Here is a 13,679-nt window from a genome sequence, read left to right on the forward strand (position 1 = left end):
CTTAACATTGCATGTGGGAAAAAAAAAAACTAATTCACCCATGTCACAACTGAGCCATTAGAAACATTAATACAAGCATTACCATCTTTATGTTTTTCAAATAACGCCCCTATGACTAAGAGTTCAGGGTCATTAGAAACATTAGTAGAAGCATTACCATCCGGCTACATCTGCAACTGCTTCTCTGATTGCGTCACCATCTCTATGTTTCTCAAATAGCGCCCCTATGACCTTTTCTAAGTGATATATACATGGGGTGGGGGTCTCGATCGGAGATGCACGACTACTAGTTCAATGACCAAGCAACGCTCTCAAGGAGAACGTTAGCAACCCTGGAAAGTATAAATGAAAAAGAAAAATGACATTATAAAATATGAAAAAATCAAACTGACCAATTTACCTAGGTAGTTAACAGTTATAATTGTCGAACGTTAAGGCTAGGAACCAATTCCAGAACAAAATGCAAATCTTGAAGATTTTTTTGGTAAAAAATAAAGTTCAAGGACCATACGACATGGTCGAAATCAATAATTTACTCTACCATTTAATAAAATTTTCTTATACAACTAAAATAGATTAATTTCATTCTTTTTAAAATAAAAAATAAAACTAAATATTCTAATTATATAAAAATCAAACAATTTTATTCTTTTTAATTTGATGCTCATATTTTTGTAATATTTCTTATAATTTTCTTAAGTGGGTCTTTAAAGTTCGTATTGCTATGTACTCATATGTAGTTATGTCGTATTCAAATGTGAATATTAAGTATAATCAATAAAAAAAAAAACTAAAAAAAGTTATTTGAAATCGACAAAAACACTAAAAAATCTCTCGAAATCAACCAAAAAACTTTAAAAATCCCTCGAAACGTTGTAATTAGGTTAAAGACACATCGGACGATTTTATGGATCTTTAGCCTACCTTAAAGGTGACCCTACTGAACAAAAAACATGAATCCACCACTGCATAGGATGATAGCTCTTCAAGAAGGATGGGGTCGACAAGGTGGTGGTGGGGTCATCAATGAACTAAGAAAGATAATTTACTAATAACATAAAACAAGAAAAGAATTAAAAAATGAGTCAGACAATTATACGGGTAAGCGTTTACCAAATCACATTTTGTTACCGGATGAATATTGTAAGGACCAAGAATTTACGTGGTAAGAGCAAGGCAAGGACCTAGAGTCTTACCCGGTAAGTGAGTGAGACGACTTTTTACCATGGTTAGCGTTTATCGGGTAAATTGTTACATAAAATGTCGTTTTAGTAGACTAAAATCTTATCTAATAAGTAAGTGATAGTATTGAATTTTACTGGTAAGCATTTACTGGATAAATTAACCATACTAACCACCATTATAATAAATGAAATTCAGAAACCAAAAAGCTGATAGTAGAAACAAATACATGGACCTAGAAGGTTACGATATATAACTTCGTATATAATTTAAAGTTCAAGGAAAATGCAATGTATTTTATTGGGTAAATTAAATTTATGGCCCTTGTGTTTTTCCGTTTCCCTGGTTTTTGTCCCTACTATTTAAAAACTACCTTTTACCCTTGTGGTTTGTAAAAATGCTCAAAATTAGTCCCTTTCTTTAATGGACATTAATTTTCATTCGTTAAAAATGAGGGGCGTTTCGATCTTTTTCCATTTATCTTAAGAAACTAACGTCATATATATTACAATATTATATTAATAAATAAATCGCATTTTTGTAACAGTATGTTTCACATGAATAGAAAAGTAGATTCGTGAGTTCTTTATACTTTATAGGCACAAAGTTATTAATTACCAATAACTTACAGCATGGGTGTTAAATTTGGAGGTTATGGTCACTCTTCTGCTTTGGGCTTGGGACGATGCATTTTTGTCTCTAACCTTTTCGTTTTCCCACTTTTTTGTTCATACGGTTCAAAAACCACTTATCCACTATGGTTAGCAAAAACGCTCAGAATTGATTCCTTCCACTAACACCACAAGGGCAAAAGAAGAAATTTTAAAGATCTAGGACGAAAATGACACTAAAGAGGTTGTTTGTTTACCTCTTAATAGTTTTATTAAGAGGCAACCTTTAAATCGTTAAAAGGTGAATCTTATTTGCCAAAAAAAAGGTTTGTCTCTTAATGGTTTTAAAACTCTCTGAATAATTTTGTATCATGTATCTCTCTTAACCATTAAGAGTCCTAATTTCATTGTATACAATTACCAAACAATTATATTTCATTGTGTACTATATCATTAGAGTCTCTTAATCATTCTAATCACTTAATCATTCTGGACCAAACCATTCAGCAATTGCCAAACAGCCTATAATCAACAAACCAAATCAACTAATGAAGATATGATCATTGAGTATGGAGATTTATGTACAGTACAGATGGAATCGAACCAATTTCTGTTCTCAAATCACCATTAATCGAGACATCGGTGACAATGGATGGGCACCTCGCCAATCCTCATCCCAAACCGCCATCCAACTCGATGGCGTCGACGGCAGATCAACATTCTCCGTTATCCTCTCTTTCTTTACCATCACCACCATCTCATCCACATCTCTCCTCCTTTTCAGGCAGCCATTGATTTCACTTGTGGTTGTTGTGCTTGACTCCGCCTTTGAGTTCCCAATCTCCAGAGGAAAATTAAGAATCGCTTTGCTCCCTCGCATTTCGAATGCCGCTCTGTCGTATGCCTTTGCAGCTTCGATAGCAACATCAAACGTCCCCAACCAAACCCTAGCACCGTTACGCTTCGGATCTCGGATCTCCGCCGCGTACTTTCCCCACGGCCTCCGTCGTACTCCTCTGTAATGCACCTTCACCTCCTCAACACAATATGTTTCCTCCAGATACGATTTTCCAGATATAGTATCGACCGATTCCGGTACGGTGAAATGAATTGAGAAATCAGATGTGGTTTCTTCTTCAGAGTGAAGATAATCAGAAACTGAGAGATCAGAAGCAGAAATTGATGTGTGAGAAGTCAAACCAACGCAATTAGGGGTTTCATTTTCGTCTAGCAGGTGGCGTCTGATAAAATAAAGAGCTGAAACTTCATCAAAAGCAGCCGCCATTGTTAAATTGAAGTCAAATGAAAAGAGGAAGGGGGAGAGAGATGGGAGTGGAAGAAAGAGTGAAAGGTGTATATATAGGTGGTGGGGTGGGGATGCAGCTGAATTTCGTGTGAGGTTCTTGGAGCCCAAATGGAAGGTGTGGATATTATTTGTTAATAAATATTAAATTATATATCTAATTAATTTATTCTAATTTAGACACGTTCAGAAATGCAATTTATATAAATAAGGGAATATTAGGATTAATATATATAGACTTGGGATCATGTGAGATTAAATGTTTTTCGTGAGACTTGTAAGACCAATTCTCAACCTTTGGATTAGATCTACAATCTGAATATTCATAATCATAAAATTGCCACGAGACTTCTCAATAATTACAAAATTACCATCGTGCAACTTTAGATCATTAGATCATTAGCTTATAAAGTTGATCAATGAACATAAATTGGTCTTATGGGTCTCACGAAAAACCTTTGGTCTCATGTGAACCCAATCCAATATATATAAAACCATTTTTTAGGGACCGTTTACCAAACGCTTACCCAGGTAAAGGCTTATCAAGTAACATTACTTCACCGGATGAATATGGTGAGGACCAAGAATCTTATTCGGTACGTGAGGGGCGACGACTCTTACCACGGTAAGCGCTTACCGGGTAAATTGTTGCATACGATGTCGTTTTGGTGGACTAAAATCTTACCCGATAAGTAAATGACAGTGTTAAATTTTACCGGTAAGCACTTACCGGGTAAGTGTTTGATAAACGGTCCCTTGGTTATTAATTAATAACTTAATACTTAGAGGTCGTTTACCTAAATGCTTAATAAAATTCAACACTATCATTTGTTTTACCGATTAAAATTTTATGTTATCAAAACTAACAAAATGACATTATATGTAACAATTTATTCGATGAGTGCTAATCGGATAAGAGTCATCACTGTCACTTATTGTCATCGTTCTTACCGGATAAGATTCTCAATCCTTGACATGTTAATCCGGTAAGGCAAGTGATACAGTAGGAACTTACCGGGTAATTGTTTGGTAGACAGACCCTTAGGGGGCGTTTGGTTCGTCGGAATCAGTTAGAATTTGGGGGAATTGGAATGGTCAATTCCGTTGACCAAATTCCATTCCAACGTTTGGTTACCCATGGAATGAAAATTGAATTCGAAAGATTCCATCATTTGAAGATTTCACCATTCCTTCCTAAAACTGATGGAATTGAAATCCATTCCGTCTAAAAATGTGTAAGTGACAGATTCCCTCATGATGCTTCCAGTTTCATCATCGATTGATTACTTACTTGCTTCCGAATTCTGCTTGCTTGCTTCTGATTTATGTTTATCAAACACCAAAATCAAACTGATTACTGCTTGCTTGCGATTTCTGCTTATGATGCTCTCGACCAATTACTCTTGCTTCCAATTTCTGCTTGCCTTGCTTCTGATTTCTGCTTATCAAACACCAAAATCAAACCGATTTCTACTTCTGTTGGATTTTTTCAAAACAGAAAGAGAAAAAAACTAGAATCAAAATCCAAAATAGCGATGACAAAGAGCAATAGTTCCTGGTTCGTAGTGATGATGAAGCTCTGATAGTAGAGGGATTTCGATTTTTGATTTTCATTTCGAGGGATGTTATCGATTTCTCCGACCCCTGTCGTTTTGCCAGAGAAGAAAACATAGATGAAGAAATTTCCATAAACAAAAGAAAGGAAATAAACCACAAGAAATCTCTGACGCTTGTCCTTTTGTTTTCAAGGGAAGAAATAAACCACAAAGGACCTTCTTACACTTGGTAGCAATAAAAACACCGATGCAATAAAAATAAAATACAAAATCTATTGAAAATATCAATATTTACAAGTTTTATGTTTATATATGATTTCATAAATAGTATATTGTTTTTTCCTCATTAAATGTTAATTTTATTGTTATTTGTAATTAAAAAAGTATCAAAGAAAAGGTAAGTTTGTCCTTTTCAATCATTCCATTTCAATTATGTTGTAAACCAAACAGGCAGATTCCAATTCATTAAACTGATTACATTACATTACTGTCAATCAAACATTTGGTCAAACCTGATAATATTTCATTCAAATTCCTTCCAAATTTCAATTCCTCTGACAGATTCCATTCATTCAGAAATCATTCTGCGAACCAAACACTCCCTTAATCAATATAACTTGTTTGCTTTGTGAATATCCCATAAAAAACCTTATTTGAATGTTGGTATTGGTTTTTGAAGTATTGATCATTACACATGCAACTTCAACTTTTGTTGTTTGATTATTGAACATTGTAACTTAACTTTATCTTTTGCAATGTTGATAAATAATCAATTCCATCATTTACCAATCGAAAAAACTTGATATCAGGTTTAGTTGGTCAGTACACAGTATACGACTTTCAATACCAATTATAGTTTTGATTGGTACACGCTATAACGGAAAACAAACATGGTACCATATCATGTTCGTCCTTATTATATTTTGTGAATGTTAATTATATTTTGTGAAGGTGGTGAATCTTACACCCGTGAATGTACAATTTTATGTGAAAATGATCACCTAATTCACATATATCTACATTATATAAGGGTACATTCAGTACAAAAATGCAGAGTATCAGCGAGAGAAATTTCCCTCGCAAATACGTCGCTAAAAGGGTCATCCGTCGTTGATACTCCGTCGGTCAAATGCTCGTAGGTAATGCTATCAGCGAGGGATCAACGACGGATTTACGAATGATACTTTCAGCGACTGATTTACGAAGTATACTTTCAGCGACGGATCAGCGAGGGAAAGAGTTTTTGGCCAATCCCTCGCTGATCTGCTAGGGATTTTTTCCCTCGTTGATTTTTCGTCGCTGATACCTTGTTTTCTAGTAGTGATTTGAAGATATAATATGAAGATTAAGTTGAATTATTTCTCATATTCTCAAGAAAAATGACATTTCTCACGGGATCCCAACCCCGTCTAGACACGAGATCATGTGGAAATAACAATTATTGTGCGAATGATGGGAATATTCTGGAGTCTTTAGATGAGTGATTTTTTAATCTAACTTTATTTTTCCTTCAACTACCTTTATCTTCACCTTTGCAAACTTATAGATACATTAAATCGTTTTCATATGCATGAATTTGTTAAAACTTCGGTCGCGACGGTAAAAATAAGTAAAGGCAATTAACAATAGATGAAAATATATGGATGTATATGAAGGTTTTGTTTTCACCTTCTCAACGTAACTCTTATTCTCACAATAATTCAACCTTATACGTATGATTTTTTCATAAATTAAAATCACCTTTCAGAACCCTACTCACTTTCTCATCTTACATTATGTTTTCTATCATGACCTTCAGGGTGCGTTTGGTATGCAGACTACATGGAACGGGACGGGACAAAAGAAAATAGTCCTATGTTTGGCATGCCATGGACAAAAAATACGAAAAAGATGAGACTATTTTTAAATTTCATGGGACAAAACTTGGTAGTTTTTGTTCCACCAAAAAAGGTGGAACAACATGAGACTAAATATGATTTGACTATATTACCCTTGTTTCAAATTGGAAAACCTAATTAGCACAGCCCCTTCACCTCGTCTCTTCCATCATCGTCTGCCTCTTCACATCGTCTCTTCGTCATCTTCGCTTCCACAGCCTCTTCACATCGCCTCCTCCACATCGCCTCTTCCACATCGGCTTCTTCCACCGGCCTCCATCGCCTCCTCTGCAATCGGTATGATTTCTTGATTTCTCCCTCTCGTTTTTTTGCTGCACACGATTTTGCTTTGTTTTTGTTTATCGCCTCCTCTGCAATCGTTTCTTTGTTATCGCCTCCTCTACAAACTGGGGTGATGTTATTATGATGTTTTTTGTTATAATGAAATGTCATAAGATAAATTTGGTTCTAATGCAACTCAATTTGGGTAGATGAAACATAAGCATAAGCTTCTTGTCTTCATTTCTTGGTACAACATTCCTATCATTCGATGCTCTTAACTTTTGGGTTATTAGTGACGTATAAAATAGGTAATTATATTGTTTTTAGATTTTTTTTTATTAACCTGGATATTTAACTTGCTATGCGAGCCGAATAATTTCAGGACAACCACCTGCTTTACAGATAGCCCGGAGTCACCGCATTTAAACCTCCGTGGCCACAAGGGGATTTTTATTCCTCATTGGCCACAAGGAGAACCCGATATTTTTTTAATAAACCCTCGACTGCATTTGTATTGCTTGTTGTTTTAAAATATTTTATATATTTTTATACCTTAATTTATTATTGGTGATCACAAATTATTATTTTAATTGTAAAAATAGTTGAGATAAAAGCAACGAACTTTTGATCAAACTGGTTTTCGAACTTTAATCGGAGTTCTTTTACCAGTTAAGGACCGGTCCTCAATTTATACCAGTTCAAGATTAGTTAACCGGTCACTTATCTATCTTCAGGAATCATCATCTACCTTGTAAAACAAATTTATCATAAGTTTTAACAACAATTTTTATACACAAAGTATTATATATTTATGCACAAAGTCTTAAAAACAACCCATAATGCATTAAGTACTACTACTTTATGCGTTCAGTAATAAAATCTCTTAATTTACAATTAAAATAACATATAGTACAAGTTACCAATGTACATTATTATCTTTTCTTTTTATGTTCTCAAGATACTTTTGACACTTTTCATTAATGTATTCACTCCTCTATGTCTTTTCCCCATCCCCCCAATGTGAGATTCAAAATTAAGTTCACCATGAATTATTAAAAGTTCTCTCATTCAATTGCTTTAGAACTCTTGGTCTTGATCTCTTGATTATTTGCTCTTTGTGTAAATCGAATACATTTGTGGAGTCATTTAAATATGTTGGATTTTAAATATATTGGATTTTAAATTGTCATACAATTTTTTTCATCGATAGACTGTAATTGAAACCATAACTCTCATTGTTCAAATTGTATTAATATGTAAAGACCAAGTATAACTTATATCATCGTTAAATCTTTTCTAATAAAATCAGTGAAACTTTAATATTATCATAATTTACGGCTCCCGCCGCATTATACGGATACACAACTAGTAATAATAATATGTTAACCGAAATTGAGTTCATCCAATACAATATATTTTAATTAGATGCATTTCAAGTATATAACTTCAATTTTAAAATAAAGAAATATTTCTTTCATTCTAAAATAAATTAATAAATAAATCGATAAATAAATAAATCCATAATCAATTTTGATTGGTTAATCTCAAATCACCATTAACTGAGACATCGGTGACAACGGATGGGTCCCACACCAATCCTCACCCCAAATCGCCATCCAACTTGACGGCGTCAATGGCAGATCAACCTTCTCCATTATCCACTCTTTCTTTACCATCACCACCATCTCCTCCACATCTCTCCTCCTTTTCCGGCCAACTTCACTTCTGGTTATTGTGCTTGAATTCCCAATCTCCTGAGGGAAATTCAGAATCGCTTTGCTCCCACGCATTTCAAATGCCGCCTTATCATAAGCCTTTGCAGCACCAATAGCTGTATCAAACGTCCCTAACCAAACCCTAGCACCATTACGCTTTGGATCTCGGATCTCCGCCGCGTACTTTCCCCACGGCCTCCGTCGCACTCCTCTGTAGTGCACATTCACCTCCTCCACACATTCCGTTTCCTTCGAATCGACATCCAAATACGGTTTTCCAGATCTACTATCGATCAATTCCGGCACTGTGAAACGAATTGAGAAATCAGATGTGGTTTTACATTCTTCCTCAGAGACAAAGTAATCAGAAACTGATAGATCAGATCCAGAAACTGATGTCTGAGAAGTCAAAACAGGGGCTTCATAATCGTCTAGCAGGTGATGTCTGATGAAATCAAGAGCTGAAACTTCATCAAAAGTAGACATTGATGATGGAATTCGATTCAAAAGAGTGAAGATGATATGAAAGATGAGAGTGAGTTGAGAATTTATACATAGTTGCTAGGGGTGTTGCTGAATGCTTGGGAGCTTCGTAGGTGGCTTCATGGAAGGTGCGTATTTTTATTTTCAAATTAATGTTTGACTCGATAACATTTAAAAAGAGTAAATTACATTCTTGGTCCCTTTAGTTTATGAAATAACACTATAGATTCCTAAAATGAGATGAATATGAATTTAACTGATACGGTATGTATTTTATAACATCTTTGGTCCCTTGTCTTAACTGAGTTAAATAAAATTTGTTCAACTCTGTTATACATAAATAAATAAATAACAATATAGAGGTGATTTATTAACCAATGCAACTCAATCTCAACCGTCCACTTAACTTGATGTATATGTGATTTTATAAATATCTTGATTGTTTTCTAATATAAAGCATTGATCATAATTAATAACTTTAGTCATCTTCTATAAATATTTAAATCATAATAAATGAAATCTCATTATTTTCATAAATATCTCAATTGATTGAATTGTATTGGTTGTACAAATGTGATGACTTGTATTTGAAATGTTTTCTAACAATATAATACACAATATATTTTTAGTTTTTAATAGAAAATTAAATAAATCAATAAAATGACTAACATACCCTTCTAGTTAACCTATTTAAAGAATTTTTTAACAATAAACTCAAAATAGATCATTCATAACCTTTGCCCAAACCGACAAGAAAATAAGTCTACAATACGACATGATCTCAAGAGTTGCAACGGAAAGATACAAAGTTTAGTGCTGAGATTTATTACAATACTAGACATAAGGTCAAGGCGATTATGCAACTAAGAGAAGACGCCCATCATTTAACGCCTTTAAATCACACTCTTCCCTTTCCCTTGCCCTTGCTAGAACTCTCGATGTGATACGTCCCTGAAAAGTTTTAAGTTTTATAAAAATGAGGGTTAAACCAAAAGGTCTAGTGAATTCCCTCTAACAACAAATCCACACCATAGACAGTTTTATAAATCATAAATATTAGCAACAATGCATGCGCACTAAGATTATAAAACACTCACACTCAGCAACAATTGAACACTTAGTCAAGAGATCGTAACATGTGTAGTTGGAAAATAACATTTTTATAACTTGAGCGAGAGTAGTAAGTACGAGCCAGTTTGTTGTTTTCAATCAACGTCTTAGCTGATAACTTGCGAGATTGAAAGGTACTCTAAACAGAACTAACTTCCAACTACCTTTCTAACTTGAATTTAATCTAGTTAATTGCTTTAAGTTCCTGATATCTTCTTGAGTTTTCATTACGTTAGTTAATTAGACAACCACCGATTCACATCTTGGTAGTCGTACAGTTAGTAGTCGTAGTTTTTGTGATACTAGAACCCTTAATTCTCGATACTCGCATTAGAATTATGTATACAAGCATCGTAACAATAGTAAACTACATTGTTGGTCCTTATTTGAAATAGTTGGATTTCAATCAATATGATTTTATAAGTTGCTTATTTTCAATCTCTGTATGCTGGAAAAAAATATATGACGATGTATCAAGCATTAATGAGTTACTGTGTTTTTCCCAGTACTACTCATATTGATCAGTTATCGTGTTTTTTCAGTACTATACAAGCCTCACTTAACTAACAGTAGTTTACAAACCGTACAATGACAAAATCTGTATTAACATTAGAACCCTAATGATACAAAATTGAATAAACAAATCGTGTAATACGTTGTTGAACATGCATGTATGATTGGTTAAAGTTCGTGATATAAATATTCCATGTTGATGGAAAATGCCAATGACGGCTAAAAAAGGTTCATCTATTTAATTAATAATATTCAAATTAATTATTATTTAGCCTATCAATCTAATCACACCTAATAACTACTTTTTTATATATTATTTAATATTCTATATGTACTCGTATCACGAATTATAATTTTATAAGAAAGATCAATAGTTATGACGGTTAAACGGTAATAACTGTTAATTGATAAGATCGGAAAGCAGTTATAACTAAATTAAAATTTGAGTCTAAATCTGACTTCGTTTGTCCAGACTTAGGACTAAGTCCGACTCCGCTAATCTAGACTTATTACTAAGTTCCAAATCTTTGTACCCATTGGTCCAGACTTAGGATAATGTGAGCAACAGGTCCAAAGTTACTTAATATGATTTCACTACGATTTTAGATCATTGATTTGGATGATCAAATCACTTATTACACTAGTCCAGACTCATACTTAGTAAGAGTTTCACTAAGTTCAACTATTCATAAATTCTAAAAACCTGACGATCTAAGGTGATAGGGACAACATTTGTGAATGTACACTCCACAATCTCTTACTCACTTATGTTCGCCTCATCATATTACTTGATCTCTAGTAAATCACAACTACACTAAATGGTTAATGACACTAAAATCACCAATAAATTTATTATGTAATAGCCTATCAAAACAATAAAACTTATTTATTTGTAAATTATATAAACAACATAATTTATTTTGGTTTTTATATTTGTACAACGTATTTTTATATCTCTTTTGTACTAGAGATACTCATGCATCTATATCTCAAGATGCAATTACAACGACAATTAATTCCAACAACACAACTGGATAAGCTACGGTAACTGAAAATATGTCTTCTCTCTTTTATAATATTTATAAGTAACAAAGGAATCGATAAATATAGATGAAGTAAGAATTCGAATCCTTTCAAACCCATATACTTTATTTATAAGTATATAATTGAAGGGTTGGGTTTACGTGAGATCAAAAGTTTTTCGTAAGATCCGTAAGACTAATTTATGTTTATTTATCAATTTTATAAGCTAATTATCTATGGTCTAAAGTTGCACGGTGACAATTTTATGATTATTGAGAAGTCTTGTTGCAATTTTGTGATTATGAATGTTCGGATTGTAGATGTAATCCAAGAGTTGATAATTGGTCTTACGAGTCTCATGAAAAACCTTGGTTCTTACGTGATCTCAAGTCTATAATGGAATTTATGATAATTAAAATTAAATCTTAATTCATGACAATCAACCTTTTTTATGATGAATAAATGGAATCGATAAATAGTTTATTCTGCATTCAGTTGTTGTTTTTAGGTCAAATTCGTTCAGGTCTCGATAGTAATAAATTTATGGAAACCACAAAATAACAAACTTAAATTTTCGAACTGTGAAAAAGTAATCAAATCAAAGAATTTAGTGACGATTGTGGAGAATCGAAGGTTTATGTGGATTGTGAAGATTAGCAACTTGTAGATAGAATCGAACCACTCTCTCTTGACTGATCTCGAATCACCGTTAATTGAGACAAGGGATGGATGTTGGAAAAACACCAATCGTCGTCCCAAACCGCCGTCCAACTTGACGGTTCATCACCGGTCTCCGTTATCCTCTCCTTTTTTACCACCACCGTTTCTTCTACATCTCTGCTTCTTTTCCGGCAGCTAACAGTTTCACTTCCAATCTCCAGAGGGAAATTCAGAATAGCTTTTCTCCCACGCATTTCAAATGCGGCCCTATCATAGGCTTTTGCAGCTCCAATAGCTGTATCAAACGTCCCCAACCAAACCCTAGCTCCATTACGTTTTGGATCTCGGATCTCAGCCGCATACTTTCCCCATGGCCGCCGTCGTACTCCTCTGTAATGAACCTCCACCTCCTCCACACACTCTGTTTCCTTCAAATCGACCTCCAAATGCGGTTTTCCAGATCTACTATCGACAGATTCCGGTACTGTAAATTGAATTACGAAATCAGACTCAAAATGATGAGAAATTGATGTTTGAGAAGTGAATACAGGGCAATCAGGAGTATCGTTATCATATTCGTCGAGCAGGTGGTGTCTGATGAACTGGAGAGCAGAAACTTCATCCAAAGTCGCCATTGTTGATGGAAAAGAGGAAGATTGAAGAAGGAGAGAATTAGGATGATAGTGGAATGAAGAGTGAAGGGATTATTTATAGGTGTTGTGGAGTGAAACAGGTGACCTTCGTGGAGGTCAAGCGGAAAGTATCAGGTATGGATACAAATAAAATATATATTATTATTATTTAATTAATGAGGCTGCATTTATATTATATTCTTATTTAAGGAGTAAATTACATTTTTTATCCACGTGGACATCATCTTTATTTTAAAATAATTACGATTTTAATATTTATGATTACCATTTTGTTTCACTTTTTCTCCTATAAATTTATTTCATTTTCAATTAAAACTATTAACTCAAAGATATTTTAGTTCTTTTATAAATTTATTTAACTTTCACTCCTCTCTTATAAATGGTTTTGAATTTCTTATGAAATGGTTTTCAATTTCTTATGAATGATTATGAATTTCTATGAATAGGTACCAACTGTAAATTGAAATATTTATAAAAAAGTAATCCATCACATTTATACAACTAATGTAACTTAATAAATTAAAATATTTATAAAAATGATGAGAGTTCATTTATTATAATTTAAATATTTATTAAAGATGAATAAAGTTCATTAATTATAATCAATAATTTATATTAGAAAACAATCAAAACTTCTATGAAATTATATATTCATCAAATTAAATGGACGGTTGAAATTGAGTTGTATTGGTTGTACAAATGTAAATGGTT

At 33.4% G+C, this 13,679-nt stretch overlaps 2 protein-coding genes across 2 annotated transcripts; both read right to left on the bottom strand.

Moving 5' to 3' along the window:
• Positions 1-2,321: 2,321 nt before the first annotated feature.
• Positions 2,322-9,074, bottom strand: LOC112521779. Its single transcript, XM_025130774.1, has 3 exons — positions 8,360-9,074; positions 6,686-6,929; positions 2,322-3,195 (listed from the first exon to the last, which is right to left on the bottom strand). Exons 1-3 carry the CDS (start codon positions 9,010-9,012, stop codon positions 2,410-2,412), a joined length of 1,683 nt encoding a protein of 560 aa, XP_024986542.1. The 5' UTR covers positions 9,013-9,074; the 3' UTR covers positions 2,322-2,409.
• A 3,045-nt stretch (positions 9,075-12,119) lies between these two features.
• LOC112521106 (ethylene-responsive transcription factor ERF104-like) lies at positions 12,120-12,988 on the bottom strand. Its single transcript, XM_025129786.1, has one exon. It carries the CDS (start codon positions 12,948-12,950, stop codon positions 12,309-12,311), a length of 642 nt encoding a protein of 213 aa, XP_024985554.1. The 5' UTR covers positions 12,951-12,988; the 3' UTR covers positions 12,120-12,308.
• Between the last annotated feature and the right edge of the window lie 691 nt (positions 12,989-13,679).

This window comes from Cynara cardunculus (genome assembly GCF_001531365.2).
Source record: "Cynara cardunculus var. scolymus isolate 2C chromosome LG 11, CcrdV1, whole genome shotgun sequence".
NCBI lineage: Eukaryota > Viridiplantae > Streptophyta > Magnoliopsida > Asterales > Asteraceae > Cynara > Cynara cardunculus.

Coding starts and splice junctions, on each gene's coding strand:
- LOC112521779 (XM_025130774.1), bottom strand. CDS start 9,012: ATGTCTACTTTTGATGAAGTTTCAGCTCTTGATTTCATCAGACATCAC. Junction 6,930..8,359: donor ATGTCTCAGTTAATGGTGAT/TTGAGATTAACC, acceptor CCCAGTTTGTAG/AGGAGGCGATAACAAAGAAA. Junction 3,196..6,685: donor ACGATGATGGAAGAGACGAG/GTGAAGGGGCTG, acceptor TTGGGCTCCAAG/AACCTCACACGAAATTCAGC.
- LOC112521106 (XM_025129786.1), bottom strand. CDS start 12,950: ATGGCGACTTTGGATGAAGTTTCTGCTCTCCAGTTCATCAGACACCAC.